The sequence below is a fragment of the Hydra viridissima genome, unplaced genomic scaffold (assembly GCF_058129835.1).
Source record: "Hydra viridissima isolate aposymbiotic clone 2 unplaced genomic scaffold, HvirCarnegie_v1 scaffold_2, whole genome shotgun sequence".
NCBI classification, from domain to species: Eukaryota; Metazoa; Cnidaria; class Hydrozoa; order Anthoathecata; family Hydridae; genus Hydra; species Hydra viridissima.
Window position 1 is genome coordinate 12,196,057 of NW_028324301.1, and position 23,457 is coordinate 12,219,513.

Below are 23,457 nucleotides of genomic sequence, written 5' to 3' on the forward strand. Positions count from 1 at the left end.
ATTATTTACCTAAACATTATAGGGAACTTTATGTGATAACTGTCAAACAAATAATAAAATAAGATATTAAATAGTGTGAAAATTATGTAAAGTACTCAAAAATGTTTCTGATATATGTTAATGATTTTATTAACTTGGCGATTCTTAAAAACGATAACAACAAAAGTATTAAATCTTATCCCGAATATACTTGAATTATGAGTAGATAAATTACGATTATGGAAGTATTTGCCTAACGAAATGAAATTAATAGGTGTGTGGAATTAGGAATTTTTCCGTCACATATTTCATCCGGAAGTTCTGAATACTGCGTTCTTAACATTTTTCAACGATGCTCGTGTTCAGATTTGGATCGCTTTACATCGCTTAAACTTGTTTTCATGATATTAGCTTAAAACATTTACATAAAACATTAAGGTGGTACCAGGGTAAAGGCAAATTTTTAACAAAAAATTGAAAACTATTAACAGACTTTAGCTTTTTTCTATTAATAATCAAAAAAAAAAAATTGAAACAGTATCAAAAAAAAAATATTTTGTCATTAATTATGCGCATAATTAGTGTTATTTTACCCCCAAAACTGCCTATTCTTTCATCTAATATAACAAACTCAAAAAGTGTCAAAACTGTTTGAAATTTTGAACAAGAATTCTTTAATATATTTATAATGTTGTCTATGAAATAGAATTTTTTTAAGCATTTTTAATTTTCAGCCCATTATCTATTTTCTATAAAAAAAATTTTTTTTCTGAAAAATTGAGGTTTTGCGAGAAAAAAAAAGTCGCAGAAAAGCTAAAATAAGTTTTAAAAAGTTATATATTCTAATTATATGGTAACACAAACTATTTAATAATGACCATAACCATATGTCTCTCTCTCTTCTAATTTATCTTTATCATTATACCCTTTTATTACAATTACAATATTACAATTTTTTGTAATATTCAATGCTGTATTACCGTTATTTCTTGTAACTTTTCCTCTAAAAATCTTTCTTTTTTTTACCTTTAGAGGACTTATATCTGCTTGCAGAACCCATTTATAAATAAAAACACTAAAAAATCTTTAATTATAACTCAATTTAAACTAAAGGAAGACTGACAAAAAAGTAACTGCCGTCCTTCAGGAGCTCTACTTTGAGAACAATTTTAGTGGTTTCAACGTACAGCTTAAAGCTTTAAATAATATTAAAGGAGAAGCCAAACGTCTTGAGCATTGTTTAGCAAAAATTTAAAGTTAATCGCTTTTTTGGTTCAGGAGATGTTGGAGAAAAAGCGTTGCTAAGGTCGTTGCTATGAAGCAAGAACCAAACTGCTCTTTAAAAAAAGGGCAAATTTGATTAAAATTTAGAAGATTTTTGACTTTTTGCAAAACGCACATTGAAATAGGTAGATGTAAGAATTCAAAACATTAATATTGGTATTTTTCAGAATTTTATCAAAAATAGCCTTTTTTTAACTTAATGCAAATATTTTTAATGCTAGTTTTGTGTCTATGTGTCATCGGATTTAACATTATTGTATGTTTTAACAGTATTATATATACTTGAAAGTTTTTTTTTTTTTTTCTTTTTTTTTTAAGAATAGTGTTTTTTTATTACAATTTATTAAAAACCCTAGTTGAATGAAATCTTATCTTGATTAATATTTTGCTTATCTTTGGTAGCTCACCCTATTCCACCATTTGACCTAATAACAACATTATTTATTATTAACAACATGTTTGTTAACATTAATGTTGTTATTAATAACATTATGGTAGTCAAGTTACTCTTTGGTCGTGAACATTTTTTTTTTGGCACAGTTTTTCTTCTAAGTCATTGTAAGCTGTTTTTGTGCAGGGAAAAAATCGTAACAATTTAGACTTTCAAGTTATAGAAAAAAACTGTTACACCATTAAATTATTGCTTCCAAGCCCTTTCTAATGATGTAAAACACTCGCTGTGGATCAGAGATCATTTCAGGTTTGATAGAGTGTCACCTGGGATTTTTTCACTGATAAGTTATTGTTATCATTATAGTAAAAAGATTTAATCATAGTTAAAATTAGTTTCACTTGCTTAGACAATTAAATTGTCAAATCAATTTTCAAATAAATGTGAAAATGAATAACTAGAGTTAAATTTAGTTCCGAATTTTACTAAACGTTAAATACAGGAAAGTCTCCCTAATTTGATTGGATAAGAAATCTTGTTCCGCAAAGCCCGAATAACAATTACTCGTTTGCCGGTGTCACGTTAAATAAGTAGCCGTTAAAAAAGTAGACAAAATGTTGTATCTGCGCATGCGTTAGTTTACGGATACTCATTTAACGCCATTATAGGCGTTAAATAAGTATCCCGTTAAAAAAGTAGACAAAATGAGCAACCTAGACAATATTTTTAACACCAAACGTAATTTTAAACTTAATTTTAAATTTTAAGTTAAGTTAAGATTAAGTTAAAGTTTTTATAAAATCCTTATTGAAATATATATGACTTTAAAAATAATCTTATAAGAACTTAATATTTGCAAACATATTTAATGTAACAATACGATAAATGAAAATTCCTAAATTAGGAGCGCCGCACTTCCCTTGATTAACGATCTTATATTGCATTGTGTCTTATGTTTATAGATTGTGATATAAATGTTACAATAAGTTTGTATTTTGTTATCTGGCGCGCACCCCACACGGTGCCTCCTGGATAAGTAATGTTATCTGTTAATGTAATAGTATTTCTAAGAGTTATTTTAATTAAAAAAATTTTTAAAAAAGCAGCTTAATCTATAAATTTTCTGCTGATGAAAATTTTCGTTTAAGTGTAAAAAGTTTAAAGTCTATTAATAAACACTGAATAAACCTAGGAAGCTATTTCTGATCTGAAAAACGAGTTAAAGTTTGAAATTTAACGAGTTCTAGGTTTTGATCTAAATATGATCTCAAACCTTCCATAACGTTACAATTAAAAACCAGCATTATCCAAATTAAACCGACCAAACACACTTACATGGGATAATGTGTAAGCGATTAAAACATGCAGAAGATTACAATTACGAGGAAACAAAATGAGAAATGTAAAAAAAAAGACATGATAAAATTAAATTGTTAAAAATTTATTTTCCAAAATAAATTTACATTCAACTTTGTATTGTTATTAAACTTGTGTCCATTTAAATATACCTCTCCTAGATTGTCGGTTGTTTGCCTTCTCAAATAAACAACAGGGATTGAGGTTTACCTATCAAATATACTTGGAATCTTTTTCTTTAATTACTCCTAGCCATAAGAGCTTAAGTTGTCGTACCTAAAACTCAAAAAAAAAAAAAAAAAAAAAAAGAAGAAGAAAGTTTTCATTATAATTATAATCAGAATTATTTACCAGATAATTATAATAAATTGACAGATGAAACAAACAAAAAAGACAATTATGTTTAAATTTAAAAAAGTACTTGTAACCTGAAATGTAATCAGGCAATCTAAAGTGACAATAAACTCTATGCAAACTCTAGTCTAGTTCCATCTTTACTACTATAACTCTAGTTCTAACTCTAACTTATAACTACTACTTGTAACTCTACTTGTTGTATTTCTACTAATAACTCTAATCTAAAACCGAATCAATCAAAGACACTTAAAATTGTGCAAACTCTAGTCTAGTTCCATCTTTACTACTATAACTCTAGTTCTAACTCTAACTTATAACTACTACTTGTAACTCTACTTGTTGTATTTCTACTAATAACTCTAATCTAAAACCGAATCAATCAAAGACACTTAAAATTAGTTTTTGTTTAAAATAAGTTTTTGTTAAGAAAATATTTTTATGTATTTAACAAAAAGATTTCAAGTCATTATGCTCACAAAACAAAAATTAGTAAATCAAATATCTAACTTTTATTAAGATTTTTTAAAAAATTATTATTGCAGTGACAAAAATTGTCACATTGAAATGATAATGAGCATACTTTTTTACCATGTGATAAAGAAATGTAAGGAAATATCTCCATTTTTTTTCTCTCAATACACTGCAGGAAATGAGACCTCATACAAATTTTATCCCAGATAATTAAACTTGAATCAAAACCATTGCATAAAGCAGTAGCATTTGCAATAGCATAAAGCCCACAATCATTTCCATTGTCTTGCTTTTGACATCTTGTGACCTCCATATTCAAAGAAGAAATACATTCATTTATTAACAACGATCGTGCAACTCTGTGTACCAGTAATGGAACAGTGCCTTTATTAAATTTAGTAAACAGTGAATCATAATACTGAACAGAATTAGAACCATTTTCAGATGTTAAATTACTTATTAGAACCCAATGCTTATTAATAACATTAAGTATCTGAACAAACTTTCCAGAAATAGTATAACCACCAAAGTTTTTTGAATTAAAAATCCAAGTACTTTGAAATCCACCTACTTCAGGAAACTGGTGTGAAAGAAAGCTTTGTGCAATATCAAATAAAGTATCATCAAGCCAACAAGATAGATGTTTTAAAACATCTATGCACAGCATGACTGACCGCACTGATAGTGTTGAATAAAAATTATTATCTACAGAAATTGCAGGACAAACTTTTAAAATCAATTGGGTGGACAATGCTTGATTTTCTGATAAATAAGGCTTTATACATAATACAATTTACCATCTAAAGTATGTAAAAATTTAGATTTAATTCAATGATAATAATTATTTATTCAACAAAGTATAATGTAATGTTTACATACCACATAGTTTGAATTTTTTGCATACCTTAAAAAAAATTTAAGCTCTGATTTGTAATATTTCATTCTTACATCAGAGAGATATTGTTTAACATCTTCAACAGAATAGTTATGAACAGGCATTTTTCAAATTAAATTCTTGACTTGTAAATTAGAAATTTAAGTAACTTTGAAGATTTACCTAACGGAACAAGGCTACTTATTTAACGATAGATTTCACCTACCTAATGGAAACTTAACATCATATCTGCGCCAATGATATAAAGATATTACCTAGATATGCAACTTCGCCGTTTTTAGTGAAGCCAATTTAATATTGCGTAATATGTTGGAGGCCATTATTATATCGGGCAAAAGCTTTCAGTGGATCAAAGTCGAATGAAAGGAAATTTGCAATTATAAAGTTTTGATTAAAGTTGGAATTAAAGATGATTAGCTAAGAGATGATAAATGTGATGAGTCTACAGCCAATATAAATTTGTATTGGTCAAAGAGGATTGTATTGGCTTACAAACTAAAACAAGCGGCTATTTAAATAGCCACAAATTAAAAAACATATTTAAAAACATATTTGCATTTAGAACTTTAAACGAAAACATCGTAATGTATTTTAATTTTTTATATTTTAAAATTAAATATTTATAAACCCTTAAATAACAATAATTTATTCGTTTGTTGTCTTAATCCAATTGATGACTTCCTTAGCACTTTAGTGGTATAATCCTGGGCATATCTAAACATTCGAATTTTAAAGTAATATTCACTTATCTTTTTAACAAGCTGGCTAGAATGTAGATCTTCATTAACAGTCCAATATTCTATGTCATGGCTATCAAGTCCTTTAAATACTTTTTTTATCATAATTAATTTTTTTACACAATGAATCATTTTCTGCTTTATATTTCGGTCAGAGGTGATTTTTGGTTTTTTAAAATCTTTACCACTAATGAAGTTAAATATTTTTTCACATGACTCAACAACAGAAATAACATCCCTTGATGGCAAAAACAAACCACCACGATTTTTTACATTATTTAACGAAGAATAAGATTTCACATAGGCATGTTCAAATAATAAAATATCAGTTAATGATTGGGCACAAATATTGCAAGAAATCTTATTTATCAACTTTCTGACTATAAAACCAGAGATATATCCCAGTATTGCTTCTTTGTAGTTACTCATTTGAAGTTCATCACAGTACAAAAAAACTTCTAAGTCAATATTGTCCTGATCAAAATTATCAACAGAACACAACCTTTTACTCCAATTAAGAGAAAAAATAGGACCATTGGAATAGGGTTCAAACATTAGGCAGTTTGCATGATTCGATCCAACTATGGAATTTCGCAGCAGAATTCGTTTTAAAGATGACTTTAACTGTACAACATCAGGATTGTTATTGTAACCATTTTTGCCACGAATGCAAGCAAATAGCAGTTCAAGATGATCTTGGGAATACTTGTAAGTAAGAACATACTTAAATGGTTTCTCTGGAAGTGTCAACAGATCGGTGGATAACTTTTCAGTGCTTTTAGCTGCTATAATTAAACCTAAAACAAATGTCTTTCCTCTATGTAAAAGTAAAGGAATGCAATTTTTATCAGTCAACTTGCTTAGATAAGTAATTGTATCATTTAAAAAATCTTTCCAATAAAGTTGATCATGAAGATATAAAGGTTTTTTAAAGTTTTTACTATTTGTATTTCTTGAATTTAGCATGTCAAATAATTTGTCAATAACTCGAATAAAACGGATTGTACCATTTGCTCCCAAAAATGATGGATGTTGAGATACCATTAAAAATTCAATTGCATCAGCAACAGAGCTGCTGAGAGTTTGGCCAGCTATTTTCACATTCATTATGTGTCGATGAAATTCTATATGTTTCCTTGAAAGTTTGTTTGCAAATTTCAATCCTTCAAACTCTTGTAATTCAAACAAAGCTTTAATGTAACTCCACTTAATATACTGGCCATCACCATCAATAAAAACACCCAAATCATTAAGAGAATTTCTTGCTAATTTAAGCATATGACATGGATCAAGGAAAACGTGTATCAGTTGGTTGTTATATGAAAAGGTACTGACTATATTGTCAATGTCTTTGCCAAACTGGCATCCAAAGGGGATAACAGAACTTAAATTGGTACTTGTACCATCAAATGTAACACTTTTGATATAAAGTTCATGTGTCAAAGCCAAATTCAAAATGTTTTTGATAAAGGATGTTAAATCACTTGCTTTAACTTTATTCGATAAAACATAACCAATGGGTGTTTTCCAATGTCCTCGCAAGCCAACTAACATGAAAACTAATGCCTCAGTAGCTGGAGTATCAGGTTCGCATACAATAATATCCTTGCCGAAATCACAAAAACCAATATAGTGACCTGAACTTTTGTCATAGATTATACTGTTTTTGATTGCCATAGCATCAATAATGAGGGCACAATATTTAAAGTTTACATCTGTTTTCTGTTTATCACCAAGATAGGCAAAAACATCATGGAATAAACCAGGGTCACAATTTACAGATGATGTCCAATGTGATATTGACCTGGCAGCTGGAAGACACAACATTGGTTGAAGAAAGTTATATGCACGTGGAGAATAAAAATGAAGAGTTAAAGCAAATTTTTTTACTTCATCATTGTATCTGTGACCTTTTGGTTTAACATTTTGATTGAGAAATTGATTTTTAATGATTTCATAAGAGAGTCCAGAAAAATTTTCGCTTAAAACAGTTGCAGCATCTGTAGTCAAATAATTTTTAGATTGTAAATGAGAAATCATGTCTTTTAAAGAACTAATTTTTTTTTCATTTCTTCTTAACTTTTGCTGTAAAGCTTTGACTTTTTTTTTAAATTTTTCTTTTGTTGGTGATAAAGATCTTACAGATAGTGTTGAAGATTGATTAGTTAGGTCAGTACTATGAGTTGTGTTTTCTGGCTGATAATTATGTGTTAAACTATTTTCTTTGTCGGTGTCATTTATAGCAGGATAGACATCAACTTTTTTTCTTTTTGACAACGGTTCAATTTTCGGTAGTGTTCGTATTGTTGGGAGTTTCCTTTTTGGCTTTTGTGTATTTGCAGAAAATACAAAAACTGATGGTACAGCATTCAATTTTAAAATCGCCGTGGATAGCCTACCGAAAGTCGGTAGGCACAAAGAGTTATTATAGATGGAGTGAGAACGAAGTTAAATTATGTCATTTTTCACGGAACAGTCTTAGTTGTAACATAATTTTCAATGACTTTTCGCGTAATTATCATAACTTAAGGTTATCCAATCACATTCCACATTAAAAAGTATATATCCAATGATATTTCTTTAAAAAAATGTTATGAACGTTTTAAAAAATAAATTAAAAAATAAGATAAAAAGTTTACATGGAAAATGGCTGATATTGAACTGGAATTTGCTTTAAAGAATATAGACATTGACGAAGAACTGGAGATAGATTCATTTTTATTCAATCCAGAAATCGTGAATTCTGAGGATTTAATCAACGAGGATGATATTGCTATAGATTTTATAGTGGAGGAACTTCCTCATATTCCAAAGCTTGTGTTTGTAAGCGATGATAATATTTCTCAATTTGTTTTCGAAGAGGTCTACTTTAGAAATAAATCTTCGTCCACCCTTACTACACTTCCAGTTTGTTGCAGTTTTTGTAGTAAAAAGTATAAAAATCAAAATTTTTTAAAAATTCACGAAGAAAAGTGTAGAAAAGATATGCATGGAAAAAGTAAGTTGTTAATGAAAAAAGTTGCTGATTTTAGTATTTCAGTGTTATTTTAAACTGTTTAAAAATCATTTCATGATTGTTTTTTATTCATTTTTTGTAGCTTTTGTTACATATTTTAATGTAATTAAAACATTACATTAAGTTAATATTTTTTTTGTAGCTTTAACACATCTGTCAATGATTAAAAGATGTAATTAAAGCTACACAAAATGAATACAAAAAAATCATGACTAAGAATTTTAAACAGTTTAGAAATAATGTATATTAGTGAGTTATAATTGCATTTATTTTACAATATACAATTATGCTATTATAATTGCATATTAAATATAATTAATTTTATATTAAAATATTAATGTAACATGTCTGGATGTTAGCCAGCCAGATGGCACTGCATATACCGTTGAATTCCCAATGGGTTTAAAATTCCCAAAATTCAATGACTATTTTTAGTATAATCAATTTTAACAAAAATTGCCAATATTTTGTAGAACAATAACTACAAATATTCCCAATATTTTAAAAACACTTTATAAAATATAATTCTGGCTTTATAAAATATAATTCTGGCGAACACCCTGCATGTATACTTTTTATATACATTTAATTATATTTTACGTCATGTCATGTTTATTACCAATATCTATTCATTTCTTTATAGCTCCTAAGCTGATAGAATCAGAGTTCAACACACACTCTGAGAACTTTATTACTCGATCTTTAAAGGAAGCATCTGAAGATCCTATGCATAACATTACTGGACCAGGTGTAGAAGTCAAGTTGTTGGCGGAAGAAGTAATGCAAGTGTTATCAAAAGATACATCAAAGCTTAAGGAGTTTGACAGTCTTGCTAAAGCTGAAATTTTTACAATTATAAAACTTAATGGAACCATGTGCCATAACAGAGAAGAAATGTTCAAAAAATTTCTGCATTTATGCTATTTAAAAAAAGCAAAAGATATTTGGAATGATTTCCTATCCCTTAGCAATATTTCTACATCGAAAAAAGCAAACAGTCTATTACTCCAATATATATTTGATAGGTTATTGCAATGGAGTTTAGAGTATCGTGTTAAATGTATAAATTTAGATGTAAATGTCAAGGAAGTTTATAAGCCTCTTGATATTTCTGAAGAAGAGACTATTAGATATATTGCTGGTTATATAATATATGTTCTTAAAGAAAATATAAAGGATAAACGATCACCTCAGGGTAAAGCATTAATTGATTTATTATCATTATGGGGATCAAAGACAGAGCCAAAAGATGAATGTGCAGATATAAATAAATATACAATACACTGGGTTGAAAGAGTTAATAGAGGAGGGCTCATAATAGTAAATGACAGATTTTTGCTTTTTGTTCGTCAAATTGAAATAGATGCTTGTAAAATTATAAACAAAAATTTGCTAATCACTTATTGCAGGGAAAATTTAAGTACTTTAGTTTATAACAATATAATTAAAAGTGAATTAGTCATAGAAAAATGGGAGATGCTAACAATGGACCTTGAAAATGACAGTATAAAAAATGTATTATATGAGAAAATTATTAAAAGGTGGATTAATATCAGAATTAGGGCCTTTGTTAAAACGTGGATTCAGATTATGAGAAGAAGCGAAATAGGGCATAAAATTTCCCGTAAAGGAGAAGTTTCACTACGTAAAAGTTTAAAGTAGGGTGTATTCTATTAGTAGCAGATTTTTTAACCTTTTTTAAATATGTTTTTTCATGTTTCTGAATCATATTTTTTTATCAAAAGTAACATATTTTATTTGTAAGCTCTATTTTTAATTAAGAATAAAAAGAATCGTATAGTTATTAAACTATAAAAAGTATTATATGTAATTGAGTGTTTTTACATCATTGCGTTTCATGTAATATTTTCCTAAAATTGAAGTAATTAAACAGATGTATTTTTTTATATTCAAATATTGATGTTAATTAGTTTAAGATTTTATACCCCATACTTTTTTACTTATTCCCCATACTTAAGTCTGAAGTGGAAATTGTTCTCCCATGTTCCATATATATTTACAAATTCTATATAAGGTCACAGTTCCCTGATACATTTTGTGCACTTTAATGCTAAAAAAAGCGCTTTATTTCTTCAAAAACAAAGTAAAACGAAGAAAGTAAAAACGAATAATATTAATCCCTGTCTAAGCCTATGTGTTATCAATTCTCTTGTGAGTTCTCCCTAAATCAATCGATGTATGTACTGAAGCCTTGTCTATACCTAAATCAGTATGATGTCATCACTTGCGTTTAATGCTGTAAATAACCAACAGAATATCGTTTAGTCCTTTAGAATTCTTCAGTTATGTAATAATTTTTTGAAGGAAAATCTTAGCAATTAAACTAGAGAACTGTTTTAAAGTAATTAAAAAGATTTGTGTGATGCCAAAGTGCTCAATATAGTAAAAATATAGTAAAGAATTTATATATATATTTAAATTCTTGCTCTGCGTATAAGCATTTTATTGTTTCGAATCTTGAATCGAAACAGATCTTTAAGAATTCAATCAGCAATTTAAGGAAATCCAAATTAAGGCTTCATCAAAAATTTATTTGAATAAATTATTTTTTTACAGATTAATTTTTAATATTTATTAAAATGCAGATTAGGCTGTTGCTTTTGGCCCCACTATTTGAGGGGGCTTATTTTAGAATTGATTCTAAAATAAGGCCTAGGGCCCTCGAGGATAAATACGGCCAGTTCCCTCTCGACTACTTTTTTTAAAAAAAAGGAAAGAATACTTTGCTGCCGTTAAGTCCGCCACAAATTGTAATGGCATTTCGAGCTGATGCTCAGAATTTTTTTTTAAAGTAGAAAAAGTCAAAGAACCTTAAAATGATTTCTAAGATTTTAATGAGTTTCTAAAAAATTAATGAGTTCTAAAACCCTTTTTGAACATAAGGAATCTTTTATTTTTTAAAAGGTGCTCTAAGAAGTCCTAATGGTCTTGTCACAGAAGACGAGTTGGCTGTCCGTTTACAAACTTACCAATAACGTTTATGTGCTACGAGCGGGTATCGAACTCGCAACCCTTGGATTACAAGTCTAATGCGCCACGGTTGATTCTGGAATTCCTTTATCAGAACCCTGATTCCAAAACACTATTTTCTCAAAGGGTTTTAGAAAACCTTTTTTGAACTTCATTTTTTTAGGGTTACAGATGGCCTGTACCAATCAAGTATGTTTTGGTATTGTTTTTTCTCTGTAACAGTACTTTTTACTTTTTTAGATCATTTCAAAATAGTAGATTTTTTATTATTATTTTGTATTAATGTCGAAAACGTATTTATAAGTATTACATTAAATTCATTTGTAGCAGAATATTGTCACTTGTGACCATTTACTATTTCTTTATATTTTAAATTTTTCTTTGTTACTTGAAAATGTTAGCGAAGTAAGGTACTTTAATATAAAAATTACTATTTTCTAGAACCCCAAAGGTTTCCAGAACCCGCTCTCGTTGGGGTTCAAGAGCCCCAAATTTAGTTCAGGGTTCTAATCCATGCTTATACGGATTTCTTTATTTAAGTTTTCTTTTTTTTCCCATAGAGAAATACGCCTAATTAATCATTCAACAAAATTTATTTCCTTTTAGAGCGTTTGGGCAGTTCTCTGTTATCATTGACGTCGATAATTAATTTTTCGCGTATACAGCCTCTAGTATTACCACGCATAACTTTCAGCAGGTCAGATTTGACCACAATAACCTTTCGATTTAGAAGGCCATATTCGTGAGCAGTTGGATTTTCGTTTGCTCCTCCTCGACTACGTATTCGTCCAAAGTGTTCTTCAACTGAATCCTGGTTTAATTTATCGGATAAAAAATAAAGCTCTTGTCCATCAGTTACTCTGCTTAATAAATATGGGACTAGCTCAACAAACGAATGCACTATAAGACAAAATAAAAAAAAATAAAATATATATATATATATAAATATATAAAATATATACTTTAAAAATCGGGGCCCCAGCTGGAGCCATAATTATTGTGGGCCGCGCGCCTATGCTCCCAAGAGCCAGGCGCTGTATATACTTATGCCATTATGTTATAATAATGATGCTTTGCAAAAAATTGCGATGATTGGGTCCTGGGTATAACAATGCCCCCCCAAAATTATCCCCCTCTACACCAAATTTGAGGCAAACTAGTTTGCAACATATTTTTTTACTATTCTCAACTCAATTAGAATTCATCGATAGATTTCAAATTTCATGAAATAATCTCTTAGCATTCAAAAGTTTTTTTTTTTTTTTTGAGTAACACATTTTTTGTGAGTATACTTTCAATGAACAAAAAAACTCAAAATACCAATACCAGTAATCCTGATTCCTTGGATAGTCTGAGAACTCAAACAAAGTTTGGTTTTCATTGCCTTAGGTATCCTTTCATTCGATTCAGCTTGTGCTTTCCACTCATTAATATATTTTAGGTATGTGCTTTGCAACCACTAAAATAGTAGAAAAAATGGCATTAGGAAAATAGAAAAATAAAGATTTTAGAGGATAATTTTTTATTTATTAAGGAATCTTAATATTGGCTTTTCTTTTTCAAAGTTAAACTCATTGGCTAATATTAAACAACACTCATTCTCATTTTTTTGGGAAACTCAACCCTAAACCAAACTAGTCAAGTGCAAAAACCAGAACACAATGATGACAAATTTCAACATTAAGAAAGGTATATTAATTAAAGATAACAATACCTCAAATCTCCAATCATCCACCGCACGATAGGGGTATAGAGCAGGCTTCCTATTCTTTTGACCTTGAAATTTATTGTTTACATTCAGCATATCAAAAAACATATCTGTTAAACGAATGAATTTTTCCAATTCTGATAATTGTTCATTGTTACAATTAGCGATTGCATCAGCTACAGTGCTGCTCAAAACCTTAAAGAATTTGTAACAACTTTTACTAACATATTATTCAGTATAGTGTAACTTCTACTAATGTTCTGAAACCACTACTCATCATTTCTTGAAAGTTCAATTATACATAACATGCGTCATCTCCTGAAAGAAATTTACATTTACTTATATAAAATGAAATTGTGTTACCTGAGCAGCTAAATTTACTCTCATCCGCAATCTAGGTGTTAAAAACATATGGTCATGCGTCAATTTGTGTAACTTTCGCAGTCCAGGAGCTAAGCGAAACCTGCCAAGATCACAATCGTAGAGGTCAATTAATTGCTGCCAGTTTAAAGATTTTTCATTGCACTAAATAAAGATGAAACTGAAATATGGTCTTAAAATTACATACTAAGTTTAATAACCCTAAAGAACAACTTCAACAAAAAAGTATTCATTTGCTTAAATAGTTTTTCTTATAAATTTATAATAAATTGTGTAAATAAATTATAAAATAGGTATTTAGCCAAAAATATAAAAAAACAAATCAATTATCAATAAAAAGTTTCATAAAATATAGTAAAAATAAAAAAATAAATCTGACAATAATTACATAATTTGAATAGGAAATTTACCGTTAAATTTCTGGTAAAATTATTACTACCAGAATTTTCTAAGTTATTCCTCAATGTCTTCAATAAATGTGGTGGGTCACTGAAAAAAAATATTTTTCTATCCATGTCATATGGATTATAAACCCAATAAACAACCCCATCAACTGACACATTTGAGCCATCAGCTAATTCATGCAGTTTGAAGAAACTTCTGTTTGAAGACGCCCCATCGGAAACAAAAGCGACAACCTCTAAACCAATACTCTCTGATATTCTAACTGCTTTCCAAATAATTGGAAACAATTGATCACTTGATAACCCTAGTGTACAAAAGTAAGCTAACGGATATGTGAAACGCTTTAAAAGACCACCAACCATTACACACAATATATGTGATGCAAGATCCTTAGTTTTGTGTGTTACCAGGCTAAAACACCTGTCAAATTCATTAAGTTCTTCGTTAATGTCTCCTAATTCTGTAAAGCCTCTTAGCTCCCCAGATGCAGAACAAAAGACAAGATTTTGTTTAATCTTCATCTCATCAAACATTATAATTGTTTGCCTTTCATGATCTTTTAGTGTTTCTATTTTTAAATCTAAACATAATCTTGAAACTATTTCTGCTACAAATCCTGAGTTACTTGAAGCAAAGTCAGTGTATTGGTTAAGCGTTGTTCTATGCGGCAATTCAATAAAACCTGAGTTTCGAATGTGCTCATATGCAGCTAAAAATTAAATAAATTATAAAAATAATAATACTGTAAAATGCTTTTAAAATTAAAAGAATTAAAATAAACAAAAGAAAAAAAAATTATTTCAAAAAAATATTATATTTTAAAATGGAAAAGTTGACTTTTAATAAGGAATTAATTGAGCTTATTTTATAGGTTTCAAATTTTGTCAGCAAAGCTTAAAAAATAATAAGGTTAACAAGTTAAGAGATAGGTACGCTAGGTACCTCGAAGATTCTTAGGCATCTCTCTCTATTGACTTTCAGTTACAAGAGAATTTAATGACTTCATTTAATATATAAAAAAAACAACTGAAACAAACATTTTGTAAACAAATTAGAATAACCTTATATACTTGTTAAGAATTATACCTGGAGATTTTAAGTATATGCTGAGACAAAACCTTACAAACAAGGGGTGCCATCGAGCAGACTTTTTATTCTTTAATCCAAAATTTTTAAGTTGTTCTTGCCATAATAAATACTTTGGAGAGTCTCTTGGAAAGCTAAGGTTATCATTGTTTTTTAAAACACCACTAACAACATCATTTAGTTCGTCAGGCAAAACAATGCTTTCTTTTTCAAAAAGTTTTTTTATTCTCTTTTCTTTTCTTTTTAGAACATTCTTCAAATATTGTAAACAATTATGTTGACCTTTGCATTTTTGTAATAGTTGTTCCCTATTTTTGTAAATATTAGGAGATTTTTCTTTACTTCCAATTGTGCCTGTTTCATATCTATGAGAATACAAAATAAGATCTTTTCTCAATGCAGTGCAATGATCGCATCTACTTACATAATTTGAAATTAGTTTATCACATTTACTTGACCTTATAACTTTAAGATCTGCTTCAGATGAAAATTGTTTATTTTCAATTGTTGCTTTAATGATTTTATCTTTGTTCAAGAAATGCAATTGGGAGCCATATGACAGTTTATGAGAAATTAGATCCTTAAATTCATCATTGGCTGGACAAATCTTCAATTCGCTAATAGCTATAAAAAACTCATGAATGTTTTCTTCATATATTATTTCTGGTATTAATGCAAGATAAGGATTTACTTTAGATACAAGCAAATTGTAGGCAATTATGTCCCAAGAAAAGTTTTTATAAATTTTTAAACTTTTTTCAATAACTGGAATTCCACTTATTTCATGAATTTTGCTAAGATAATAACAATTTTCACTTTCACTTGTTTTCATAAATTCGTACATGCTAGCGATTTCAAGAAACTTGTGAAATGAAGTAATAGTGAAGGTATAGGTGATAGTGAAGTATTATTCGATTTACTTAGGTCATTTTTTAAAACACCAGAAAACTTAATTTTATAAATATGCTTGTTTAAATGTCCACAGCATACTAAACATGTTACTGTTTCATGTTTGGTAAAATCAGCAACATCTACAAGAAACACATTAAATGGACTTTTCTGGTAACGCTGGAGTTTTCTTAGACATTTCTTACATAAAAATTTTGGGTGGACATTTTCACAATCATCATTGAGATGGTGACCAAAAATATCAAATATTTCCTTACTGAATTCCAGAGCAGTCTTTTTACAACCATAATATTGGTCTATTATTATTTTTTGCTTACATAAACGGCAAATGTTGGATAATTTTTTAATATGTATTTCAATTTTATATAAAAAAAGGTAATTAAATATTTTTATTATTTTAATACAATTTATTTATTTATTTTAAAATACTGTTTAAAATAAAAAATAAAATTTATTCTATTTAAAATAGAATAAAACTTAATAGAATAAATATTAGCAAAACAGTAACATAAAAACATTTATACATTTTTTTTTGTTTGTTATAATAAAACAATATTTGAAAAACTGATTTAAACTAGATATTTAAGCTTCTAAAATTTAAAGTAAAATTTAGTAAAAATTAAAAAAGAGTAAAAATTGCCAAGTATAAGTGAAACATTGACATAATATAGCATTCAGTTCAACAAAAAACTTTTCTCATTATTAACTCAATTAAAATCTGGACATTCATTATTAATATTAATAATAAAAAAATTTTACTAACTGTAATAATATTTATTACCTTAGGCAATACCTGACTATTATTATTTTAAAAAAAATTACAATACAACAGGTAAAAAATTAACATAAGTTGCTTCAATTTTAATTAGTATTGTCAAATATCTGTTTGTACAATAGATACCTTTATTTACCAATAAATATTTACAACATATTTACGGATTTTAGGTTGCAAATACGGCAAAAATATTCCAACACAAAATAAAATCGTCAAGGGACTTATTGAGTGCCTGGAGGATGTAATGAGTGCCTGGTCTAAAGAACATTCTTAAAGAACGTAACAAGCCTATAGCTGAACAGGCAAACAAAAAATAAGGTTCAAACATGTAGTAGAGATTGTTTTAAACTTTGATATTTATACCTATAATTGAGGTGTGCAAGAAACAATTACTTCACCTTAATCGTAATTTTTGTTGTAATTAACTTCTTCATTGATTCAATAGTTTTTTAAAATCTATCCCATAAAATTTTAAGAGGTTAATCCACTTTGATTACAGCTTTTAAAGCTTACAAATTACATTTCAAATTTTTTCATATTTTTGCAAAAAGCGCCATTTTGACTTGCCGCTGGAATAATTATACTACAAAGACCATATATGTGAAATAATTTTCGGCTTCGTTCTCACTCCATCTATAATAACTCTTTGGTAGGCAAAAATAATTTCTTATCCTACCGAAAGTCCGTTTCATTGGCTTAGAATTTCACGTGTCAAATCAACCAATAAAACACGCTTTCGTTAGAAGAAATAATTTTAAGAAATTTCGGTAGAAAAATTAATTTCAGGTGTCATAACAATTCGAAGTGTTATATATCATATAGTGAAAATGGCAATCGCTCTTACTTCCTCTGAATCCTTTTCATCATTTTTATTGTTAAAAGAAGCTAATAAAAAGTATGAAGATACTAATTTTGTTAAGTTATGGATTAGAGATGCTAGAACTATTGAGGCTGCTAGAAAATCTGTTCCAAAGAAAGCTGCTGTTATAGCACCTCAGGTTAAATACTATTTCAGTATTGTTGTATACATGGTGGTCAAAAATTTAAATATAGTGGCGAGGGAATACGTAAAAGCTCGTAAGTTATTGTTTGTTTTTTTGCAGGATAATGTCAAAAAAATCAATTACAATTTTTTTAAACCAATTTAGAGATATCATTTATGAATACCAAAACAATATTATTTACAGAACCAATTACAGGACCCTGAGGAACACTACTTAATACGTCTACCTAGTCTGAATAGAATTCATCAACAACTACACACTGATTTCTATTTTTTATAAAATCCAATATTAGATGTGGCAAGTAATCATCACTTAGTGCTTTAGCAAAAATATCTAATACTTCAAGTTTAGTTACATACAACTAGTAACTAATGCCTCAAGTTTAGTGACATAAAACCCCTAGGTTAGTTGCATACAACTTTAAACAAAAAAAGCTATGAATGGCTGTTTCAAGATGAGCTTTAAGGCTTCTTGTTTTTTTGTTTTTTTTTTTGAAAATATTCACTCAAGAGGGTGTTACTAAAACTCTTATAACTTTTGAAGTATTAGAGATAATTTTGTTCTGTAAAAAACTTAAAAAACAAGTAAAATTTTACTTAAAAAATCTCACATTTAAGGTGGCTTTATTTGTGAATGATTTTATTTCAATGAAAATTATTATATATCTAAAATAGACCATATTTTGGATTCTGATTATAACTATTATTATAGAACTTTTTTAAAAAACTGTCCTTTCTACCTGCATTTTAAAGCGTCAGAAGATGGGCAATGTTTAGTTTTACAAGATATGGATAAAACACATAACCATGAAGTATCTGAAGTAAGTTACACTTTTTTTTCTTTTCTTATACTCCCCTTTATTACCCAAATGTTTTTTCACAGATTGATCTTTATTTTTAAATTCAGATTCTTTATAAGCACCTGCCTAATCAAAGAAGACTCCCTGATTATGCTATTCAAAAAGCTACAGAGTTAATTCATTTAAAACCTAACAAAAAACTGCTGCAAAAAGATTTGATAAACTCCTCAGGCAAAATAATAACTCTTAGAGATATATCTAATATTTCTGCTTTATCTCATAAAACTGACACCTGGAATGATATCGGAACTTTTGTTGCAACATTAAAAGAAAAATATAGTAAGTAATCTCTGAAATAACTTTGAACTCTTTCGTTCACTGTTTCATTGAATTTATATAATTATATATTTCATTGAATTTATATAATTATATATTTCATTGAATTTATATATAAAAAAAAATTATATTATTTTTAGATGCTAATGTTGAAGTTTTAACAGACTCTGAAAATAATTTAAAAGGGATTTTTTTCCGAAACACATTTATGCATAGTGCATACAATGCATATCCAGAGTTAATATGTATAAATGCAACTTATAAATTGTTACAAATTCGACTGCTTGTTTATATTATACTTTGTGAAGATAGTGCTGGTTATTATGTTGCTTTATACATTTTGTTTGCTTTTAGTACATACTATCAATATATTTTGCAAAGTTGTTCATTATTTGCTTTTTTTTTTTAAATAAATTTGTATATTTGATTTGAAATATTTTTAATGTTGATATCATTGAACAGGTGAAAGTGAAGTAGCTGCTGTAGGTTTACTTACGAATGAGGATGCTGCATCATTGAGGTTTGATTTTTTTTCCTCATGCATACATATATTTGATTTCCATGGATAGGTAGCCTCCAAAAAACATTTCAAATTCGTTTTGTGTCACATTTTTAAACTATACTGTGGTGACTTAGAGCACCTAAAGAAGTTGACATTTGGAAAGAAAAAAAATTCTTCAGTCCTGTTACTTTGAACCTGAAATTCTAATGTCTTATTGCAACTGGGGGAAATTTGCTCTGTGGGACAGTCTTATGGTCCTCCAGTGATGTTTAAAGTTGTCAGTTACAGATGAATCTCATATTTTACTCTTTTAGATTACATGAGTAGCATAGAAATTATTTAATTGGTATCTCTTTTGTTTAGCTAAGTTACTGTCATAGCAAACAAAAATATTTTTATAACTTATACTTGAAACTAAATTATTGACAATAAACTCTTTTTTTTAATTATTAGTTGGTTTGTGGAAACGTTTAAGAGAAACAATGTTTCTTGGTCAAACAAAGACTTGACAGAGAGACATGTTTTACGTGCTGCTTTTCCAGATGCATCTCTGTTACTTTGCTTATTTCACACTCTTAGGTAACTTGAGCTTATAAATGTATTGTAAAATTGCACAATTAATATAGTTAGATCATCAATATGTCGTCACTTGTTTTTATGGGGATGGCAGATATCTCTGTACATACATCCACCAATTAAGGGAAGAGGCCGCAAGGGAGTTGCTGCCACATCAACTGTTGATAAAGTGTGTAATGGAAAAAACGACAATATGAGAAATATCCAACTCATGCAAACGTTTTATATGTAATGATTCATATAAAACTCAAGTGTTACAAATTTATGTATTTTGTAAATAATAAAATAATCTAATTTTTATTTTAAGAACTTTCAATCGTGAAATTACTACTGTCAAGCTTGGGATCACAAGTGGACAACAAACATCATGTCTTGAACTCATTCAGAAATTAGCTTATGCAACGTCAGAGGACCAATACAATGATTTTTATGGGATATTTATTTCATCAGCACCTACCATAGTTGAATTATTTTAATGATAACTGGCACAACATTCATAATGAGTGGGTTTTTGGTTTAAATTATGCTTGTACAAATTTTATGAACACCACAAATAACCGTTTAGAGAATTTTAATGGTAAACTAAAAGAAGTTATTGACTTTAATAGTACTTTGGAAAACTTCCTTGATAAATTTTATGTTTTATTAACCTCAATGCGGAATGAAAGAGACCACCAAACTATTTATCAAATGCAAAAAATATATGTTGATATGTTTGAGCCTAATTCTGCTGAGGCAAATTTTAAAGAAATTCTGACATCATATGCGTTTCAGCTAGTGTTAAAACAAATGACCTTGCGTTGCGAAGTCAAATTTTTATATTGTGAACATAATAATTATATAGTCAAAAGTAGTGAAGGTCAGCTTAAAGTAACTTCTATTTCATGTGCTTGTATATTTTTCAAGTCCATGAGTCTGCCTTGTCGCCATATCTTTGCTCTTCGCCAGTTGCAAGGAATGAATCTGTTTGATGCTGAGTTATGTACAGAAAGATGGACCAGGGAGTATTATCGTCAGCATCAGCGAGTTTTTAGTACACTTGCCAGAAATGAAGAGTCTTGTGTAAAGCTTCATGCTGCTCTAAGAAAAAAAATACTTTCTCAGCATGAAAAGTTCAAGCTTGCTCTTCAAGCAACTTCACTTCTAGCTACTTTAGTATAAGAGTCTACTAGACATACTTTTGAACAGCGAATGAACCTTCTTCAGGCATTGCAAAAGGGTTGGGAACATGGGAAGGTCATGGTTGTAAATGAACTTGTTGAGAAAGACTCTATATTCTTAACTCCGGATTTTTCCATTGCAGGAGTACAAGAGGGTACATCAACATCATCAACTGTTGAAGAATCGTTTTACAGTGAACTAGAGAAATTAGCAGACCTGAATGGAAACCCTCAGAACAAAGATAAAGTAATCAGAAAAGTGCAGTCAGAACAATCTGTTGTGGATAACACAAAACCACACCAAGAAGAATGTTTAGTTGAGGAAAATGAAGGAGGTATTACAGTTAAATATAAATTTAGAAGTTGTTATCTGCTATTGAAAATAAAATACGTAAAGTATTAGTCATGTAAGAATAAGAAGAATAAGAATTATATAATCTTATACATTTATTTTAGTTTCTGGTTTAAAGAAGATTCATTTGCCTCAATGTGTTGTCCAATGTGGGCGCCCTAAAGGTGCTACACTTACAACTATAGGTCTGCCTAAAAAACATTACCGACAGTCTTCTGATGTCCCAGTTCCTTTTTTGAAACTTGATTCTGTTCAAAGACATGCTAGTATGTTAAAAATGATTGTATTACATGTTGTAAACATCTGTATACTGTTTTGTATAGTTTTATATTTGATAACATCTAGTTGCAAACAAAACCAAATGGGTACAAAGTTAATTAGGGTAGAGCTTATTTGTGAAATTATTTTTTAAATTTGTATTAATAATTCATTAAAGTTGAACTTCAATTTTTCTTTTAGTAGTTAATTCTATGGTATTAGTAATATTATTAATAAAGATCTGTTTGTTCTCTTATAGTGATGCTTAGTTGGGTTTTAAAAGCTGATGATGTACAGAAAGCTCTTTCTGGCACTCTAATTGATAGCAGTGCTATAGAAAAAAGACCAGATTGCATTTCATCCTCAATTTTTGATGAATGTGCATTAGAATTTCTTTCATTAATTTAGTTATATTTTACCTCAGATGCATGGAAAACTGTCTATAAAGTAATTGACACTAAAAAAAATCAACACATTTGGCCTTGCGCTGTATGCCAGAAAAGCACAAATAAAGGAAATAAAACTGGCAGTGCAATTGCATGCGATTCATGCCTCTTGTGGTCACACAGAAAATGTGTAGGCCAGAAGGAAGATTCTCTTTTAAAAGCAAGATATTGGTATTGTCGTTCTTGTTATGCAAGGTAATAGCTATTTTAGCGTACTTATGCAGCATGTATTATATAGATTATATGAATTAGATACAAGTGTTGATAGTATTATCTAGATTGTATAGATTTTATGGATAGTATTTATTTATAGATTGGTTAGATTTTATGGACAGTACTTAGTTATAATTGTATAGATATATATTTTGACATTCTGTTAGTTTTTTTTTGTATGTTGAATTAAACAGTCATTAACAAAAAGATGATCGAACCATAATTATTTGTAATTAAAAAATAAAAAACAGTTTTTAAAGTATTGACGTTCTTTTCATAATCAGTAACTCGTTTTAATTAGATTTTTTCAACCGTTGAATGTCTTTTTGTTTTTTTCTTTAATCAAAAGATATGAAATGCAAAGTCCTATGGTTTACCTTCTCGTGGTGCATTTCGTTAAATAAGTTACATAAGTTTGAAACTTATGTAATTTATGAACTAAAAACCAAGGCAATGTTTGTAGTAAAGTTATTTGCAATAAGCTATTTAAAGTATGAATAAATTCTAATAATAGACGTTTTTGGTAAGATGATTAATGAATTGGTCAGTATAAAAATAATCAAGTTGTCAGTATTTTAAATAATGTGTATATACATCTACTGATTTTTAGGGGTAGGCGAGTTGAATGTACATACATCGATTGGTTTAGGGATAGGTGCAGTGGATATACATACATTAACTGAGTTTTTTAGTTTGTGCAGGCATTCTGATCATTCTAATGATCACAGTACACTGACCATGTGACTATAAAACAGATGCCTTTTTTTCTTTTCAATAATGTTCAATACTTTATATTGATTTTAAAATCAATAGAAAATCTGAAAATTATTGATAAAAATAAAAAATAAAAATCATTCTGTTGATCAAAATAAGAAGACTTAATTTACAGAAAACTGTGAATTAAATGTATATGTTATACATAAGAACATTTACGGAAATAGCACGCACTTAGCTGAGGCCCTAACATCCCCCTGTAAGTGCAAAACCTATAATGCTTTAAAAGTTTCAAAAATAAAATTTTATAAAAGTCTTCTAAGGCTTTAACTTTTAATATTTTAAAAATATATATT

The 23,457-nt window shown here is 28.6% G+C and overlaps 2 protein-coding genes and 1 pseudogene across 4 annotated transcripts; 2 read left to right on the forward strand and 1 right to left on the reverse strand.

Annotated features, from left to right (window-relative positions):
• Positions 1-3,292: 3,292 nt before the first annotated feature.
• LOC149891962 (uncharacterized) lies at positions 3,293-4,505 on the reverse strand. The gene has a single exon (XM_090080218.1). It carries the CDS (start codon positions 4,503-4,505, stop codon positions 3,870-3,872), a length of 636 nt encoding a protein of 211 aa, XP_089936344.1. The 3' UTR covers positions 3,293-3,869.
• A 3,485-nt stretch (positions 4,506-7,990) lies between these two features.
• On the forward strand, positions 7,991-10,780 carry LOC149891963 (uncharacterized). Of its 2 annotated transcripts, none has more exons than XM_090080202.1 (2): positions 7,991-8,468; positions 9,130-10,779. In XM_090080202.1, the coding sequence occupies exons 1-2, from the start codon at positions 8,117-8,119 to the stop codon at positions 10,146-10,148; spliced, it is 1,371 nt and encodes a 456-aa protein (XP_089936328.1). In that variant the 5' UTR covers positions 7,991-8,116; the 3' UTR covers positions 10,149-10,779. The 2 variants fall into 2 exon arrangements, with proteins under 2 accessions (XP_089936328.1, XP_089936329.1); XM_090080203.1 differs by having other exon boundaries at positions 8,172-8,293; positions 9,130-10,780.
• Positions 10,781-18,467: 7,687 nt separating this feature from the next.
• Positions 18,468-22,116, forward strand: LOC145183565 (uncharacterized; annotated as a pseudogene). Its single transcript, XR_016450179.1, has 7 exons — positions 18,468-18,565; positions 18,652-18,883; positions 19,343-19,400; positions 19,836-19,961; positions 20,266-21,453; positions 21,575-21,736; positions 21,988-22,116. The product of XR_016450179.1 is annotated as an uncharacterized LOC145183565 (transcript).
• The last annotated feature ends 1,341 nt before the right edge of the window (positions 22,117-23,457 follow it).

Coding starts and splice junctions, on each gene's coding strand:
- LOC149891963 (XM_090080202.1), top strand. CDS start 8,117: ATGGCTGATATTGAACTGGAATTTGCTTTAAAGAATATAGACATTGAC. Junction 8,469..9,129: donor AAAAGATATGCATGGAAAAA/GTAAGTTGTTAA, acceptor ATTTCTTTATAG/CTCCTAAGCTGATAGAATCA.
- LOC149891962 (XM_090080218.1), bottom strand. CDS start 4,505: ATGCTGTGCATAGATGTTTTAAAACATCTATCTTGTTGGCTTGATGAT.